General features: G+C 34.4%; 1 protein-coding gene across 1 annotated transcript; it reads right to left on the bottom strand.

The window, feature by feature from the left end:
- Positions 1-297: 297 nt before the first annotated feature.
- LOC124441721 lies at positions 298-18,111 on the bottom strand. Its single transcript, XM_046992189.1, has 39 exons — positions 17,991-18,111; positions 17,321-17,579; positions 16,951-17,099; positions 16,637-16,739; positions 16,253-16,400; positions 15,966-16,028; positions 15,800-15,878; positions 15,434-15,526; positions 15,179-15,346; positions 14,760-14,864; positions 14,628-14,689; positions 14,218-14,317; positions 14,041-14,118; positions 13,790-13,908; positions 13,659-13,697; positions 13,307-13,574; positions 12,867-13,006; positions 12,242-12,610; positions 11,775-12,152; positions 11,318-11,649; positions 10,641-10,950; positions 10,256-10,322; positions 9,810-9,930; positions 9,255-9,385; positions 8,536-8,900; positions 6,079-7,831; positions 5,698-5,884; positions 5,388-5,476; positions 4,993-5,247; positions 4,543-4,730; positions 3,924-4,060; positions 3,728-3,830; positions 3,403-3,655; positions 2,231-2,440; positions 1,699-1,785; positions 1,504-1,608; positions 1,255-1,404; positions 911-964; positions 298-794 (listed from the first exon to the last, which is right to left on the bottom strand). Exons 1-39 carry the CDS (start codon positions 18,045-18,047, stop codon positions 672-674), a joined length of 7,797 nt encoding a protein of 2,598 aa, XP_046848145.1. The 5' UTR covers positions 18,048-18,111; the 3' UTR covers positions 298-671.
- Positions 18,112-18,137: the final 26 nt, after the last annotated feature.

Below are 18,137 nucleotides of genomic sequence, written 5' to 3' on the forward strand. Positions count from 1 at the left end.
ATTTTATTCGGAGTGAGAAATAAGTTTGCTGAAAATAAAAACTTGAAATATGAGAACAGAAGCAATTCAATAAACTAATAGAACGCAACATTTTTTCCTATTTTAAGCCATTTTCAGAAACATTATTATTCTTAGATTTTTGAGGGAATGAATAATGAGTCGAAAAAAACTATTAGAGACCTGGTGTTAAAAAGATTACAAATAAGACAACGGCGTTAGGATGCATGGTTCTTCCAAAGAGTGCTGCAGGAGCATGTTTTAAGCATACCGAAATATAAAGAAATTAAGTCTTTAAAGTGCAATTTAAGAGTAATATATATATTGACGTTTTCATGCATAAATTATTAATATATTATTTATGAGGCATGCGCACGTATAATCATTTCCAGTTTATGCAGTAGGGAATGCACAGATTATAACGTTTATGAAAATTTTAGAGTCTGTCAACTGCCGACTGTAGTAGCAAACATATTTTTCAAAATACATATGCGAAATTTACGAAATACTGGATTATAATCTGATTGTTACAAGTGTTTTTGTTTTGTTAGGAAAGTCAAAAATCTATGGAAAGCGCTAACCAGACTTCTCGCAACAGACACCTGCTGTCTAAAAAAGTGCATGCCTATGCTATTGAAGAGCTTTCCCCGCACTGTAAACTGTGCAGTATAATATTATGCAAAGGAAAAGCCTTCGGTGCCGTGTCTAATAGCTATCATCAACTTATCTTTCAAGTCTTTTCGACTGCTATAATGCGGTAGCTTCAGTAGATTGAAACACGTCGACGATGTTGGGATCTAAATGAGAAAAACATGTTATTATTCAGCGCTGTTGAGAAAAATAAACGAAATTTCGCGTTTGAAAACTAGAAACACTGGCTGTTTTGCTCAGCCTTGCAAAAAAATTCATATACCTTGTTCACTGCATTCGTTATCCTCACGTGAAATGAAGTTGTCCCATTAAGACCCTGTGAATGAAGGAACATGAACTTCAATAAGGAAATTTCATATAAGTTATTCACAATACTCGTCAAGTCACTTGACTCTTCTTGACTCCGAAGATGACTACCGCTAAGGTTGTCGAAACGTCAGTCTACATCAATACCAACAGTCCTTCTTAGGACTCTACTAACCTGGACGATCTTCATCCACAAACATGTTTCGATACTCCCGGGTTGAAACGATTTACTCAAAAAGGTCCAATTGATCATCACAAATATATAGCTATGAACATTTAACCTACACAAAATTCACAAACCTGCAACTGGGCAAAACCTCCCGCAGGTAAACATGGTGAACCCGTACTAAATTTCAACAGAAGGGCCTTCTCGTCCTCCTTTAATTTGCTTACGACATCCCAGAACCACTTGACTTCCTCACATGTGACGACTGCGTCCTTCGGTTCATACTGATAAGGTCATGAAATAGAAATACAGATGATGTCGTAATAAGAACAAGATAGTGGAATAGTTGTGAACACACTAATGTTAGGGATGCCATGACTTACAGTGGTATTATTTCGCCAATCTTCAACGTCAATTTTCTCGACTCCGTTTATAAGAAGAGAGAATTCATCAGCAGTGAACAAACCGAGTAACGACTTTGGTATCACCTGAAAAGCATCAAGTTTTGTCACATTTCTAAACTTTTGAACACAAAAAAAGTGACTGAAATGTTTTCATCAATTTGATAAACAACTGACCTCGTGAATTCCCTCACGAAGCGTTATCAGTTCATTAGCAATGAGGTCAACGAGTTTATAACGGGATACTAAATTAACGTACTCCACCTGAAAAAAAAGTTTAATGCACTTGAAATAAAAAATAAAGCAGATAAAGTAAGGAATGACCCGGCACATGAGACTGATAAGGTAAGGAATGGATCACACGGGGTAGAGGATGCGAGAGGTTAGCTAGGGAATGGGAGAGACAAAAAAGGGGATGGGAAAGGTTACATAGCAAATGGAGAAAACAAGGTAAGGAATGGGACAGACTAGGTGGGGAATGGGCCACACAAAGTTTAAAAGGGGGCAGGTAAGGAAGGTAATTGGGCAGGATAGGTAGGGAATAGGAAAACAGGCAGGCACAGTAAGTTATGTGAGATATTGGTAATACATTCTTTAGAAGGCAAACTAGTAAATTGTGAAAAATATAGAAATAAAAAATCAAACGAACAAAAAATCAAACAAAATCAATAAAAAAAAAGTATGAAATGTCATAACTGTTATAACATACCTTATTTTTATTGTTCAAAATGTTTTCGTTTCTTTCAGATGGAAAAAGTTCCAATGTCGAAACCTCATTGTTCCACGGATTTTTTACATCAAGTAAACATGAAGTATAAAGATCATCAACGTCATTTTCCAATGCATAAACAAGATTCTTATGTAGTTCATAATCCAAGAAAATCAAATCATCAGGATGCTTGAGTTTAATTCCAAGAATCTATAAAGATGAGTAGAAAAATCACAAAAGTTTTTTTTCATGATTACCAACAAAACAGAAAACCACAAGCAATAATTATTCCGGATTAGGAAACTAAGAATTTAATACGTAATAGAGCTTTCACAAATAAAATTACCAGAAGTAATCTTAACGAATAAACAGAAATTCGTATTTTTTGAAAGAATTGTACTTAGTGTAACATTTCATTGGTCTGCCACCTTTCATTTAAGAAATAAAAGATGTTTACTGTGTTTGCACAGGCTTATGCAAACCGAGGAGACCTTTGGGAGAACTCGAGAGCATATCAGTGCAAGTCCGAGACCGAAGGTCGAGGGTTGCACCTGCTCGAGAGTTCTTACAAACGTCTCCGAGGTTTGCATAAGCCAAGGCAAACACGAAAAACATCTCTTATTTCTTTTATAAAATAACAATAATGCGAAAAAAGACAAACATTTTAATTTTTCCTCTAAAATGTATTCATGATCGATTTGAAAACTCTCTTTGACTGATTGATTGTTTAGATTGATTTGATTGGTTGAGCTCAGGTGTGCTTTGCACTGGATAATGCAAACTCAGCTCTAGACCAATCAGCGCACGCGTTTCATTGTGTTTATTTTATAATTCATTTTCATCAACTGCAACCATTAGTCGTATAAAATATTTCTAAAACAAACTCGTGCTTGTGATAAAAACTTAAATTTTGCCCCAAATAACGTATTTGCCATGGTGAATACGAACAGTTTATAAAAAAACTATTAAAAACCGAAACAAAGACAGCTACAAATCCAAAACAAAGATAGCAATAAAATTAAAGGAAACGATGCACTGAGGCAAACTTCTCATCACGTGCAACTTCTTCTTAAATGAAAACCAAAATTTACTTCTATTAATAGAGAAGACAAGGGAGAATGACGTCACCTCCAAACGGAAAGCAATATAAAATATTTGTTACCTTTACATACCTGCTTTACAAGAGGCTTACAAAGATGGAAGTTAACAAAAAAGCCATCAAAAATCGCCTTTCCGATAATATTTCCTAAAACCCTGAGTCGTTTGGAATTTATCTCGGATGCTTCTATACGACATTTGATGCCGTTGTTAGAACTTTCGTGAATACTGGGCAAGTTTCGTGACTGATGTTTGAACTTCTCATCTTCAGTCGCTAACAGGCTTGGCTCACGATGTTCATTTATAAAGTATGTATTTGGAAAAAAACTACATCAAAGTAAAAAAAGAAAATAAACTAAAATATTTATAAAAATTAATAAAAATGAAAATTTTACAAACCTGTATTGGTTATCGTCATTACAATAAAATAGTTTGTAACGTTCATTCAGAATGTCTTTACATACATTTACAAAGAACTCCCTTTTTGGACCAGTACATATCCCTAGAAAACGCGACAGCAAATAATTAAGAGGTTTGATCTCAAATCTCAAGCAATAGTCAGTACAGTGAATTCCAAAATCATATATGTACACACCTTCTTCGTTTTTGAAGGTTACAATGAGATTACTATTCCTTAACGCTACACCATCGTAATGTTGAAGTTTTTTCATAGCGCTCTCAAATATCGTCGAACGATCAACATTTAGGTGTATAATATCGCCACTAGTTTTGCTAAACACAACAAAAACAAACTAGGATGAAAGAAATCTAAAATAATTGCCGAACGTAAAAATAGACTACACAGAAAACACTAGGCTACAAAGATTGAATTTTGAACATCAGATCACTCCTGATGAAGCATTGCATAAGGGGACGTGTAAGGAAAGCATTTTTTTTTCATTATCAGATCAATTCAAATGAAGTAAGTATTAATATCAGATCACTTCTGATGAAGACACTAAAGTATTGACAAAAGGACTAAAGTTTCGATATTACATAATTCACAGAAGACACAGTTCAACGTCAGATTACTTGCAATGACTACGACCAATTTTAAATTGATCAATTTTAAATGCAAAATACATTAAGAACAAAACTATTGGTTTTGAGAATGTAAAGACTTGCAAAAATCAGATACAGTAATATATTTTGAAGTACCCTAGATTTGTCACTGCAAAATTTTGGGTTGACTTGTGATGTTAATCAAGACTTACTTTAGTTTTTTTAACTTTCTACTGAACCATTTGAGTTTATTGTCATAGTCCAGTAACGCCTTCCATGTATCGTGCAGTAAACCAGAGTCATGAATATCGAGAAACCCCGGATGGAGTCGAATAAAATCGTTGAAGACTCGATAATAAGCGTCTTGGTTTGCCAATGCAACGAGCAAATCTTTAACAACCTTGGAGGATGAAGTATGTCAGTATCAAAAAAATGAAGAAAACAGAGAATCAGAGCACTCTATTTATCATAAAGAGCATGAAAAAATATGAAACGTTTGTGTCAGGAAAGTCTGATAATTAAAGCCATCAATACTACTTAAACTAATATACTTAATTAATTTTTGAGGCTTCAGGGCACACGAAAAGATACCCTGGTTTACTTTGGAAATTGATAAACAGCAAAAGATATGCTTGAAGGACAGCTCGAAGTTGACAACAGACCTTAAAATTTCGTTCTTTTGCTGCTTCAGATTTTCCCCTTTCTAATAAGTCTCCAAGCACAAATATCTGTCTTGGATTTGGTTTCATAAGAGAAAGAACACAGCTCTCTTGAGCCGCAAAGTTAGCGTAAAGTAAGGGAGGCCAGCCATGGCAATCAAGACAGTCAACTTGATGACCGCTATCAAGAAGCAATTGAACACAACAAGTGTCACCACTGGCGGCAGCGAGATGAAGACTTGTCGTTCCATAACTGTCCTGTAAAGAATTTGTTAATTTACATCATATTTTGAATACAAATGATTCTTTCTCAGACCACTTCCTGTGAGTTTAAGTATTTCTATACTGATATAAAACATTCTAGCGGACAAAGTTCTGACATTAGGGAAGATACCTACTCTACAATGGACAGAAGCTCCTGCCTCCAACAACGCCGAAACACAACAATGATAACCACACTGGACAGCATACATCAATGGTGTGTATCCTGAAACGACAAATGTACTTTTTATTACATTGTTGGAGTTGTTTCAAAAACAAAGCCTGTTTCGATTGATACAGACCGTCTACATGCTGGCAAAAAAAAAAAATAAAAAATGAGCACTATTGTACGTAAATGTTACAACTACTCAGTGAATGAAACTCTATATGACTGCAAAACGATATGATTCCTTTGAATGAAGAAGTGTAAAAGAAACAATATGAGACCTGAGTCATCATTATCATCAATCTTCGTCAGCAAAGATGTCTTGAGTAACTCTTTAAGACAAAGTGCTTTATCTGGGTCTTCCACTGAAGAAGAATGCTCAGTGGCAAAATGAAGCAGGCTTCCTCCATTTTTGCAACAACTTGTGTCATCAAGTGAAGCACCATTTCTCAAAAAATACTCCACGCACTACACAGACAAAAAACATTAATAAAAAGATACTCTTGGTGAGACTAATCCTTAGTCCTCAGCAATTTTTCCTATCAATGAAGTCATCTTTATGCATTGTAAATGCACTAACTACACTGACACATGCAGGTCAGATGAGAATGCCCCTTCACAAGATGGTTTATTTTATTGCAAAAAGACAAAGGATCGTTTACCTGCGAATTTCCAGTTGCAATTGCGACCATAAACGGTGTAAATCCTTGATGGTCCTTCTCAGCCATTAATTCGAAAAAACTTATGCAGTTGTAATCTTTAAGTATCTTGATACATGCCAACAACATCTCATCATCAGTTGTATTGAATTCTTTTAACAAAATAGTTCTACGACAAATCACAGCATGCAGCAAACCTTGCTTTAATCTTTCTTGACAAATGTTATTCACATTGTTCAGGTCTTCATATTCGAGAAGAACTTTAAGACATTCACTTTGTCCCAAGCAAATTGCATAGACAATAGGAAGCAAAGAAAGAGAATCGACTGCATGTAAAAAAGCTTTGAAATCAAGTAAAAGTCTCGCAACATCAACTGATCCATGTATCACAGCATGATGTAGAGGAGTTCGCCTTTTATAACCGATTTCATTGATAAAACTAGGATCGCTTTGCAATGTTGTTTTGACAAAGGTCACGTCATTTCTTTCAATGGCTTCGAATAGACCCAACATCGTCTTATCGATAATTATCTCGTCTGTACTATCGTCCGACTCTTCCAACGTTTTAAGTCTTTCATACGTCTTAACGTTATTCAAATGTGATTTTTTCATATCGCTATCGGTCTCCAAATCATCACCATTGTCATCAACGATGAATTCTTTATCTGATTCATTTTCTTCAATGATTTTAAAACGTCCAACATTTTCATCGTTGTCTATAGACACGTCAGAAGAACTGCCATAAACTTCATATTCGTCCATTATAACATCAAGATCATCTTCACCATAAACGTCAACACACGTTGAATTCATCTGTTCAACAATATCTTTCGATTGATTTAAATTGTTACGGAGCTCTTGTTTGTCTTTCTTCTTCTTTCTTTCCAAGGCAAACTTCTCCAAATGAATCTTTTCGTTACGTTTTCTTTGAGATGTTTTCCTGCTAGATCGCCTACGCTGTATTTCCAGTGACATCAATTTTTCATTTTCCATATCCTCACTTGATAGAAGTGTTTGAGTTGAATTTTGTTTTTGCTTACAAGATATCGGATTACCATTATCTGAGTCTGAGTTATCAGCTCTCTTTTTCTCAACCTTCTCTCTCGTCCAACAATCACTATCCTCATCAGAAGTGAGTTCAACTCTCTTTTTCTTGCTTTTCCTTTTTGTTTTACAATCACTATCACTATCAGAAGTGAGTTCAACTCTCTTTTTCTTGCTTTTCCTTTTTGTTTTACAATCACTATCACTATCAGAAGTGAGTTCAGCTCCTTTTTTCCTGCCTTTCCTTCTTGTCCTATAATCACTATCCTCATCAGAAGTGAGTTCAACTCCTTTTTTCCTGCCTTTCCTTCTTGTCCTATAATCACTATCCTCATCAGAAGTGAGTTCAACTCTCTTTTTCTTGTCTTTCCTTTTTGTTTTACAATCACTGTCACTATCAGAAGTGAGTTCAACTCTCTTTTTCTTGTCTTTCCTTCTTGTCCTATAATCACTATCCTCATCAGAAGTGAGTTCAACTCTCTTTTTCTTGTCTTTCCTTTTTGTTTTACAATCACTATCATTATCAGAAGCAGAGTTTAAATCATTCTCCATTTTATCCACAATTCTTTTATCATTTGGCAAACTTTTTTCAAAACATTTTGAACCTTTCCTTTGTACTTTTGTTACCAGCTCAGAGTCATCAATAAAATTGGAAAGATCGCTGTAGTCCGTACTGTAGATATCATATTTGTCCGTAACATAGGGACTTTGTCTAAAATTGCGCCGTGAAAATTATAATATACTAGTGGTAAAAATCAATAAGGCATATGTGCCTGTATTGGAATTAAAAATGAAATCTTTTCTTAACATCATTGTATGCATAATTTTGATTGTTTCTAAATATCATTGTATGTATTATTGATTGTTTATATCAATAACACATTTTCCATGATTCATTTAGAAAGGTCTTAAAGACCGATGTTTATAAATTATCTTCACTACCACAATTCAATTACAACTAGGCAAATTAAAAAGATCACAAAAATGGGGAGAGGACACATTGTAGAAACATATATGTAAAAACATTACAGTGATAATGTGCTGGTTGAAAATAGGTGTATATTTGTTTTATAGAGGTGCAAAGGTTGTTGGAAAGGCAGTAGAAGAGTCGGAGTGTATTGTAGAAAATTGTTTATCAAATTAAAAGTGACATTGTGCTGCTGAATTTTCTACTAAAATAATTAGTAGAAAAATGAACCTCATTTAAAAATCCTGAAGGCCTATGAGCCAACCTGCTCAAATTCAGCTGTGCCTGACTGAATGAATACATTCAATATTACCAAATCAAACTAATTCAACATTTTCTGTATTTCATCAAAATTACACCATGCTGGTTTTACTTACTGTTTTTATGTACGTTTAACTGTTAAGATGGCCTTACTTGTAATATATCGTAACTTTAAACAGAGCGTTTACCCTTTTATGAATTTATTTGTTGATCTTCGTAGCAATCGAATATCTGTATAATTAATGTTGCTTCCCGTTATACTGTCCAAAATCTTTTTTTTGGATGGAGGCTTGTATTCTCTTTGTAACTTCTTCTTTAGGCGTTCAGAACTGCGAGTACCTATAGCTGTACCAATAAAAACATCTTGACGCTCGGGAGTTTTTTGGTTTAATTCCAGTCTTTCCTGGTTATTACATGTAGTTGTGGCTGTTGCATCGTCTTCATCGTCAGTAACAAGCCTTGATCTCGTGTTTAAAGATTTGGAAACAATTTTTATGTCTCCGTCACTTTCGGAAGAAGAACTTTCCATCATATTTACCTGTACTTGTGATAAACAAACAATACATTAACAATTATTATATGAAGTTTACCTACAGCAGCAGCCAGCAGCTCACAAGGATTGTGGGCACGTAAGACAATAAATGCCGTCATACAAAAAATTAATTTATTATTCATTTTCTTGTTAATACTATATATTAAATTTAAAAATCAAAAAATACTGACTATTAGCTTTAGTGAATAAACATAGAATAATCAATTGATCACGTTCATTATTTAATGATTAATCAATGATTAAACTGATTAATCGATTAAATTACGTTACATTATTGTGAATTTTAGTGAACAAAACAAAACTTAAATAATGCATGGCAAATATAACAGAAAATTAATTCTTCCCAAGACGTACAGAAGCGACGTGTTTTCTTATGTCATTTAATGTTTGTACTTCGTGAACTTCAAGTGCGTTTAACGTAATTTTTGCCGGGACATTTGTTGTAAATTCTTTACCATCCACTCGAATAGTTCTCGTGTCTTTGCCTAATAAAACACGGAATAATGAAAAAAGTACAATAATCATAAGAAAAAAGAAAAGAATTAGATTGACATTAAATTACGTCTAGCGAAGACTGTATATATGAACTTAATTTTAAAATAAGATAACTCTTGATGAAGATACTACACTGGAGTATACATGGAATCATAATTAAACAACAGATCATTCCTGACGAAGACACTAGATCAGAGTATATAAGGACTCGAGTTTCAACATCAGATCACTATTGATGAAGACACTAGACAGGAGTATATAAGGAATCATAATTCAACAACAGATCACTCCTGATGAAGACACTAGACTGGCGTACATATGGACTCAAGATTCAACATAGGATCGCTCCCGATGATGACACTAGAATGGACAAACAATAGTTTATATGGATTGTACATGTCAAAAATTACAAACCTTCCAATGGCGTTAATTTAAATTGTTTGCATAAAACTTTGATTCGCCGAAAGATCTTAGACGACGTCACCACAGCGAACAATTTGTGGTCAATCTTACTTTCGCGCTCAGCTCTTTCACACTGAAGTAAAGTGAACATTAAACGAAGTTAAACAGAGGCATAGAGAACATCAAATTCGTCGTGATGAAGCAAGTTAAGCAGTTCTGCAATAACAATGTTTCACTTGCTAGCAATGAGTCATTGTACAACTTAGAAATTTGCGGAAGCAAAGTGGAGAATTGAACAAAGACCTAAAAGTTTTTATTAATAAATACTTTGATTTTTCATCATGATAAATCTCAGCAAAGACAATACCTTCCAATAAGCTGATCTTTGATAACAAATGCCATCGTTTTCCTTAGCCAATTGTATAAGTTCCCGCCATTTTGATTCATTGATAAGTAACAGCGTTCTTATCAGTTTTCGTCATCAAATAAATTGTCGCTTCACCCGAACCATCTTCAACGACACAACTAAAACAAGAAAGAAAAACATTTTTGAAACTGAATATTATTAAACGGAAACAAATGCTATATTTTAATGAACAGAATCTCATAGTAATATTTCAACATCGAGCTATACAGATCTCCTAGAATGGGTGTCCGACAAATACACAAAAGTCATCTCTAACCAAATTTCTAACAAATATGTCGGTCATAGCCAAGTATGAAAAATTATGGGTTAGTTTTAAGTACCAATATGCTAAAGTCATAAATCAGCATATTAGTGATACTAAAAAAGGATATTAGGATAAGATTAAGAGTTACTGGACTTCGAGAAAATAACTTAACCTCACTGATCCTTTAAAAAGCCAACTTTGATTAGTTCCAGACACGTGACAATAGCAAAGGTTAGGCATCCAACCACATTTCATGCAAGTCCATGTTAGTGAAACCTTCTGTACGGCGACTATACGGCACTGGATGTAAGATAACGAGTACAATATTTTGCCACATGTTTGGAGATTGTAGTAGTCGATAATGTAGCGACATGGGATGTTAGTTGGAGCTTCCACGACGTCATCGGTCACATGACATGACGTTGATGGCAAACTCTGGACTTCGATATTCGAGCATGCTTCAAATGTAAAGTAAATGTTGCCTGCAAGAAGAAAAATATAGAATATCAAAAAATACAAACAAATGTAATGTTATTGTATGAAAAGTATGAAAACGAAACACAGACTTGGCAGTGTCCCAGTTATCTTTGCTAGAGATCAATCAACATGTACGATCTATTGTCTGCATCCAACAAACACCATCAGTCATTTAAATTTTCAAAGTAAAAATCATTATTGATGAACTTAAATTTAAAATTCAAGTTTACTGATGAAACTCCTAAAAGACATTCGTATATTAAAGATCTTCGCTGGAATTTTTGAAATTTTTTTCTTTTTTCTTTCAATGTGACGAGTATGAATTCTTATGTTATAAAATAGCTAAAACAAACCAACAGAATAATATCATACCTTGTCTAGATACATGTTGTTTTAAATGACGTAATGTGACGACAGCACCCGGCAAAAGACCCATGGGGTATGTACGACTCGAGAAATCTAAATACACTTTTACAGTATCTTTAGTGATGACATCACGAATGGTCAATACAATCCTACGTCTGCCAAGGTAATAAAATCCCAGTGAAAGGTCAGAAGCCCTTGCAATTGATATTCGACCAGAAAAAGGGACGAACAGTTGATTGCTAAGTAAGCTAGGGCATTCTAATTTTACCAAATCATTGGATGGAACAGTATCACGTGACAAGATTAAACCACAAAAGGAGATGAGACTGCTGAACGATCTAAAGAAGGGATGAGCTTCCAAGATGAAATCATGACAAATCATACGATACAGTATGATTTTAATGATGACTTCGTAAATCTCCAAGTGTAATCAATTATCACTTCGACAAAATCAACAACTTACCGAGACGTTTTATTCAAAGGATTTTCAATTTCCAAAGACAGAAGAACAGCTCGAACATTATCGACATTGATCTGTTCCTTAGCTAACTTATACCACGAGCAAAGCCACGAGTTGTCATCTTTGGCGCCAATCTTTTTTATGTCTATTTCTGAGATGTTCATATCTAAGTTCATACGAATCACAGGAGTCTGAGCTTTTAATGCGTTAGCCATTGGGCTTTCCTTGTTCCCATGACTATTATCAACAATGCAATAGAAACGACCCGGATGAAGCAAGTCCAGCCAGTAACAATTATTGTTTAGTTCAATGACAACCTGCTGTTTCTTGTACGATGTGAAAGTCACCATGTTGGATCGTGCTTTGGCAGACTTATTGCCCCTTTTTGGATTATTAATGGTTGTATGTTTTTGAAGGATAAAACCATGTACACATGCAGTTGTTGTAGAATGGTCGTCTGTAATTTTCACCATCTCATAATCCTTGTAGCGTACGAGGAAGATAACATGACAAGGATCAATGATTGTTGGCCTCGAGACAGCGGGCTCATTCCGCCAGAGGCGACCTCCGTTAATACGTCATTACCAGGTGCCTTTTTTCCAGTTTTTTTTAAAACACTCCCGATCATTTTAACATCTGGAATTGAAAATTTTAAATAAACTTTCCTGAGCGAATTCTCGCCGTCCATGTCTCTTCGGTGTATCAATTTAAGGGAGCTAAAACGTTCGGCAATAATTTCAAAGCGTTCAACTTTAAGTATTGCACCAAGGTGCCTTGTCTGTAGCAAAGGACAATTTGTCGTCAGTTCATCATCAAAAATTTTCTTTTTGCTGACTTGCCTATGGATGAACAAAAATTTGAGTTATATCTTGCAAGATTTCTTTTATGCACGTTTTCGTCCTAGCGACTAAATGTAATTGTCAAAAAATAAAATTAGTTCTACTCTGATTGATTGAATAAAGCGAAAAAACTTTTATTGCGTGTGAAAAGTACGCTCAGCAACGCTATACGGGCTTCGTGTAACAGACCACAAGAATGAAAACTTCATGTATAATCAAAACCAACTGACCGATGTTTGAAAAACTGGATATTCACCTTATAGTACATTCATCACTACATTCGTGAATTACTTTTGATGTTTGTGGATAAGTAACCAGACATGGTATGCGAGCAGTATTATCACAATAATACAACCTTCCCTTGTCCTTTTCATGATCCAACCATCCAAGTAACACCTATAAAATAAATATGTACAAGTTCTATGTACATCCTCGTGAGAACTGGCTCCATATATCAACAAAAGTCGAAAACGACAAGTTTTTATTCTCATCTAACATCATACTTTGAAATACTTCTTTTAAAATAAACTTTAACAAAAAAGCGCTTCCGTCACTCCAAAGTTCTAAATATAATGCTGTGACCAGACCCCCAATATTTGGTCTCATTTGCTTTTCGTGTTTATTCAAAGAGCTAGCTGTTTTGTTGTACAAAATATATCTGCATATCTAGCTGTTATGCTGTACAAAACTACTCACAAAGTTCTCGTTCAACTTTAAATCTTCCTGAGCAAACACCTCATGACTCCAGGAATACAGAGCTTTTGACATATTAGTGTCGCTGTTCATCAAACTATCGACAGAACTGAGAATATCTCGTAACGTTGGTGCGCATGGCAGCCCCAGTCCTCGGGGTGGTGATAACACAATACACTGATGAGGTCGACAGAAGAACTCTTGATGAATATCTCGATTCACCTTCAATGAATCCATGGACAAAACATGCGATAAAATTGATGGTCTGCCTCTGTCAAGAATGCGAGTTAAAGTCATTCAAAGTAAACCAAGACTTGAAGACTAACGTTAATTTTATTGTCAAGGAGATATGTACCTGTCGCTGAAGTTCATTGGAGCGAGAATGTCAGCCTCACTACAACATAAAATATTTGAATCATGAATTACCACTTAAATTTTGAAGTCAAATTACACAGGTGACATCTCATGCTAGCAAAGAAAATGCACCTCAATTTTGTGTCGAATTTCTTCCCGAGACTTTCGACCAGATCAAGAACTTTTAAAAAATCGATGAAGGACATTCGAATGCAAGTAGTTGTCAAATATTTTAATCCAGGAATGAAGTACTGCAACAAAATATACTCATCATTAATTGAAAATCTGAGACTCACAGTGGCTATCGTTACGATGCAACGCCAAGCGATGAGGCAACATGGAAAAGACAAGAAACCTTAGCTTGTGAAACTATTAAACTATACCTGAAATGGTGAATTGATTTTGGAGTGTTTCAAAATTCGTACAGTCGATAGATAACAAGCCACCAAACCAATAATTTTCTATAAAGGACGACGATTCAGAAACTAGTATTACAGATCTCAACAAACTTCGATAAAGAAAAGGCCAATGAAAAATGCTTAATGAAAGGCGTTTCTTACCTCACCATGTTTACAAAGATGAACGTTGTAGAGTTTTACTGTCATACCAATCCTGAAGCCACACGCATAATGTTTACACGGAGCGTAGTGTAAATACAATCTTCACGGGGGAAAAAAACAACAAAAGACGTTGATATGTATGACTGACGTTCACAAATATAAACTACTGTATTCTTCAACATATAAACTTAAGTCCTTATATTTTAATGGTCTTTGTTAATTGAATAAACGCACAAAACAAGGAAAGGCAATGAAAAGAAAAAACTGGCATTGAAACGAAGCACTACGTCATCGTTTTGAAAAAACAAAAAAAGTATGTCAAGAAAAAATTTTGTCCAAAAATTGAACTTGGTTGTTCACCTAACACTTGAAACCTAAACTTGAACTACATTAAATAATTCACGTCTTACTTAAATCGGTTATCGATTTCGTAGATTCCAAAATCAGCATTCACCGAATTTGTAATGACTCCCTAAAAAGGGAAAAATGTCATAGCAACCAGTTGAATTCATCCACCAAAAGACCACTGAATAAAGCATTACCTCATACGTGATTGGCGGTGAGAAAACATATTGATTTCTTCTTATTGGTTCGTTTGTAAACCTTTCTGTTGAACATGTATCATCCCTTCTTCTTTTTGATGGCGTCTGGATTAAACAATTGTTCTGATAATTGCAATAAGTGAACAGTGACATAGCCAGCCCGTTTATCTGGTTATGATATGAACTCTGACATAAGAAAGAGGAGTTTAAGTACATTCATTTCTTATGCATCATCGTCAATATGACAGAAGTATACAGTGATCAAGTACATTGATTTCTTAAGTTAGTATCAACCTCACTATGACTCAAATATAAAGTGAGCAAATACATTGATTTTTTATGTATCATCCTCACCATGGTAGAACTATAAAGTGATCAAATACATTGATTTCTTATGTATCACCCTCATTATGACGTACCAAACTATCTTTGGTCTCAGATCTTTTCCGTTTAGTTACATTCATTTGAAGTAGTGTTTGTTCATTAGATGATCTGCGCTGCGTCGAATGCAAAGAATTGACATCATTTTTGATATAAAGTTTGGTATCTTTGATCGCCCCTAACATAATTATCTTGTATGAACTTTCCTACAATAGATAGCAATACGTAAACTGAATTTAACAAATCGATAATAAGTGAAAAAAATTTTATCATTCAAACATTAAAACCCTTGCCTTTTCCACACAAAATGTGGCCTTCTTCACATCACTAACAACATAAGTTTCACCAATTTTCATAAGTTTATACCACGATGCAAATTCACAGCCCTGAAGAAGAAGAAGCGATGCTATACTTAAAGAAAACTTTGTTTTGTGAGGGATGATTCTATCTTTGGCTAAAATAAAAAATATGTAATTACAAAGTGGCAAGAGCGTAATTTAGAGCGGCTTTGTTAAAGCGGTCATCTAGAAAATGGGCATCTCGTTAAATCACCAGTCTCGTGTATGTAAAGGTTGTCGGGATAATCTAATGTTTACGTAAATAGCAAATAATAGTACTATTAAATGATAATTTAATTATTATTCACCGAAAATATTTACCCTAAACATAACAGAAATTCGCTTTTCTGTTCTGCACGATTGAAATTCTGCAAAAAAGTACGGTTTCCTTCCACTCACTCTGGTAGTTTTGACGAAAAGAAAGTTTTAGTTTTTTTTCAAAAACAACGAGAAGTAAACTTTCCACGTTATAAGACCAACAACTTACGAAAAAGATGAACTGAGTTGAACTAAACTTCCATAGATATTCACACGTTCGCTGGGCAATTTCCTGAATACAAGAAAACCGAAATTTAATCTTATAAAATGCTGTGGTGTCTAAAGTAAGATGGAATCTGTTTTAAATAAATGAAAACAGACAATGAAATCTAGGATTCAAACATTTGAGACACCCAATCCCTAGTCACACATTGTTTGGAATCCAGAATTCATTTTAATCTGAGTTAAAAAATCCAGAATCTAAGTATTTGTATTCGTAAATTTGAAATAACCTACACAGAACTATTCTCCAAATTGATGTACGTGTCTATGGAAACTGCATCCGGAGCTACTGAAGATGGTTGCCCATCAAGTTGAACTATTTCTTCTATAACTTCTATGTATTTTAAACGATTTCTGCCATCAGATTTTGTTCTTTTGCTGCCTAAAGTTAACAAATATAACATAGGTAAGAAATACTAGCATAGAGACAGCGATGCATAAATGGCTGTGCAAATCAAAGAAGTCAAAGGATAAATATGGTCAATGTGAAAAGTCAAAGGATAACTTAGGATCAAAGGATAATGCAAAATTAATAAAAACACTGCCTTTTATTAAAAGACAACGTTTTAAAGTGTTTTGTTGGTACTGAAAATAATGAATGTGAGCAAGAATTCTTACTTTCAAAAACAAAGAGTGGGAAAAATGAGTTGATAAAGTTCCACTTTGTAAACATAACCAGTTTCTTGAAGGAGTAATCCTGTGGATACCAATCCTCTGTGAACTAAATTATTTAATACATACATTAATGGCTTGATAGAAATTGTGTAATCTTGTTACATGTGGTGGCATGGGGGAATGGGACTAGTATCTAAGGAATTACCAGAATGTATTTACAGCACAGCTGAGAGAACCAAGAGTAAATTTTGTTGCTAAGCAACATTGTCATAATGTACTATTTCTACACCCTGTAGCATTCCCCACAAATATCATACATTACAAAAAATTGCAGTCTTAGAATCCTCAAGGTAGAGAAATCCAGCCTCCAAAACCAGTGATTTATCTGACGAAGGTTCATCTGTGAGGATACCAAATAGTATCATAGGATAGATTTCTAATTCTTTATATGGTGCCACGGGTGGTCCTAGGATTACATTATGGTTGGTTTTGAGTAAAAAGTATGGCTATGGATAATTTATATGAACAATTAAATATTACTTCAATGATAAGATTGCCTTTATACCTAATATTGTAAATGTTGTGAATGACATTGACATTTCACTCCAATAATTTTATACAACATAAGAAAGTTACCTGAATGACTTTTATCGTGTTACAAGAAAAATGTAGGAGTTCACTACATACCAAAATTTTCTGAGGAATTCAAAAGAGATGATTCTGAATTTCCAAATATTCCAGTAAAACATTCTTTATCTTTATAGGTGGCACAGAGAGAAGATACAGACAGAACTTTGTGATTAGTGGGTAAACCGTCTCTTTTGTTTTTTTCTAAGATTACTTTAACAACATCAATAGCAACTTGCACACATGATTTTTTGAACAAAGACCTCCTGTAAATGTCTTCTGATAAAACTTTGTATAACTCTTGCAGCCATGTTCGTTCCTTAATAATATAACAAAGTCATATTAATTCCTCTTTCAATTATGAAAATTATCAAATTGATTAGAGAATAGGTATTGAAAATAATGAAAGCAAGGGAGAAATCCGTTGTGAAAGATAAACTTTCCAATCTGCCAAAACAGTTGGCATACAAGGTTTCAAAATAGTAAGATAAATCTACAAAATGTCTTGAATCACTTCACAGAAATAATTTACAAAAATATATTTTTGAGAAACTAAATGAATCCATCCCTCCTTCTCGAATGAAATCAATGAATAAGCCTGAATCGAAAGGCAGCTGAGCATCTTGAGCTGGGAGGTCCGAGGTCATAAACAACTCCACGTGGAGGTAAGAAAAATTATTCAAATATTTCATTTAATCATCATGTTAATGGCCAAATTTATTTTCCATACATTGCAGTTGATATCTAGATCACATCTTTCTTGGACAGCATCAATAAACTTCTCCATTAGGACATGAAAGACTCCAAGGAAGAGAAGACATGACAATTAAACAGAAATTCAAAATATTGAAGTTTTTACACGTTATAAAATTTGGGA

This window comes from Xenia sp. Carnegie-2017, unplaced genomic scaffold (assembly GCF_021976095.1).
Source record: "Xenia sp. Carnegie-2017 unplaced genomic scaffold, XeniaSp_v1 HiC_scaffold_20, whole genome shotgun sequence".
In the NCBI taxonomy this organism is placed as follows: Eukaryota; Metazoa; Cnidaria; class Anthozoa; order Malacalcyonacea; family Xeniidae; genus Xenia; species Xenia sp. Carnegie-2017.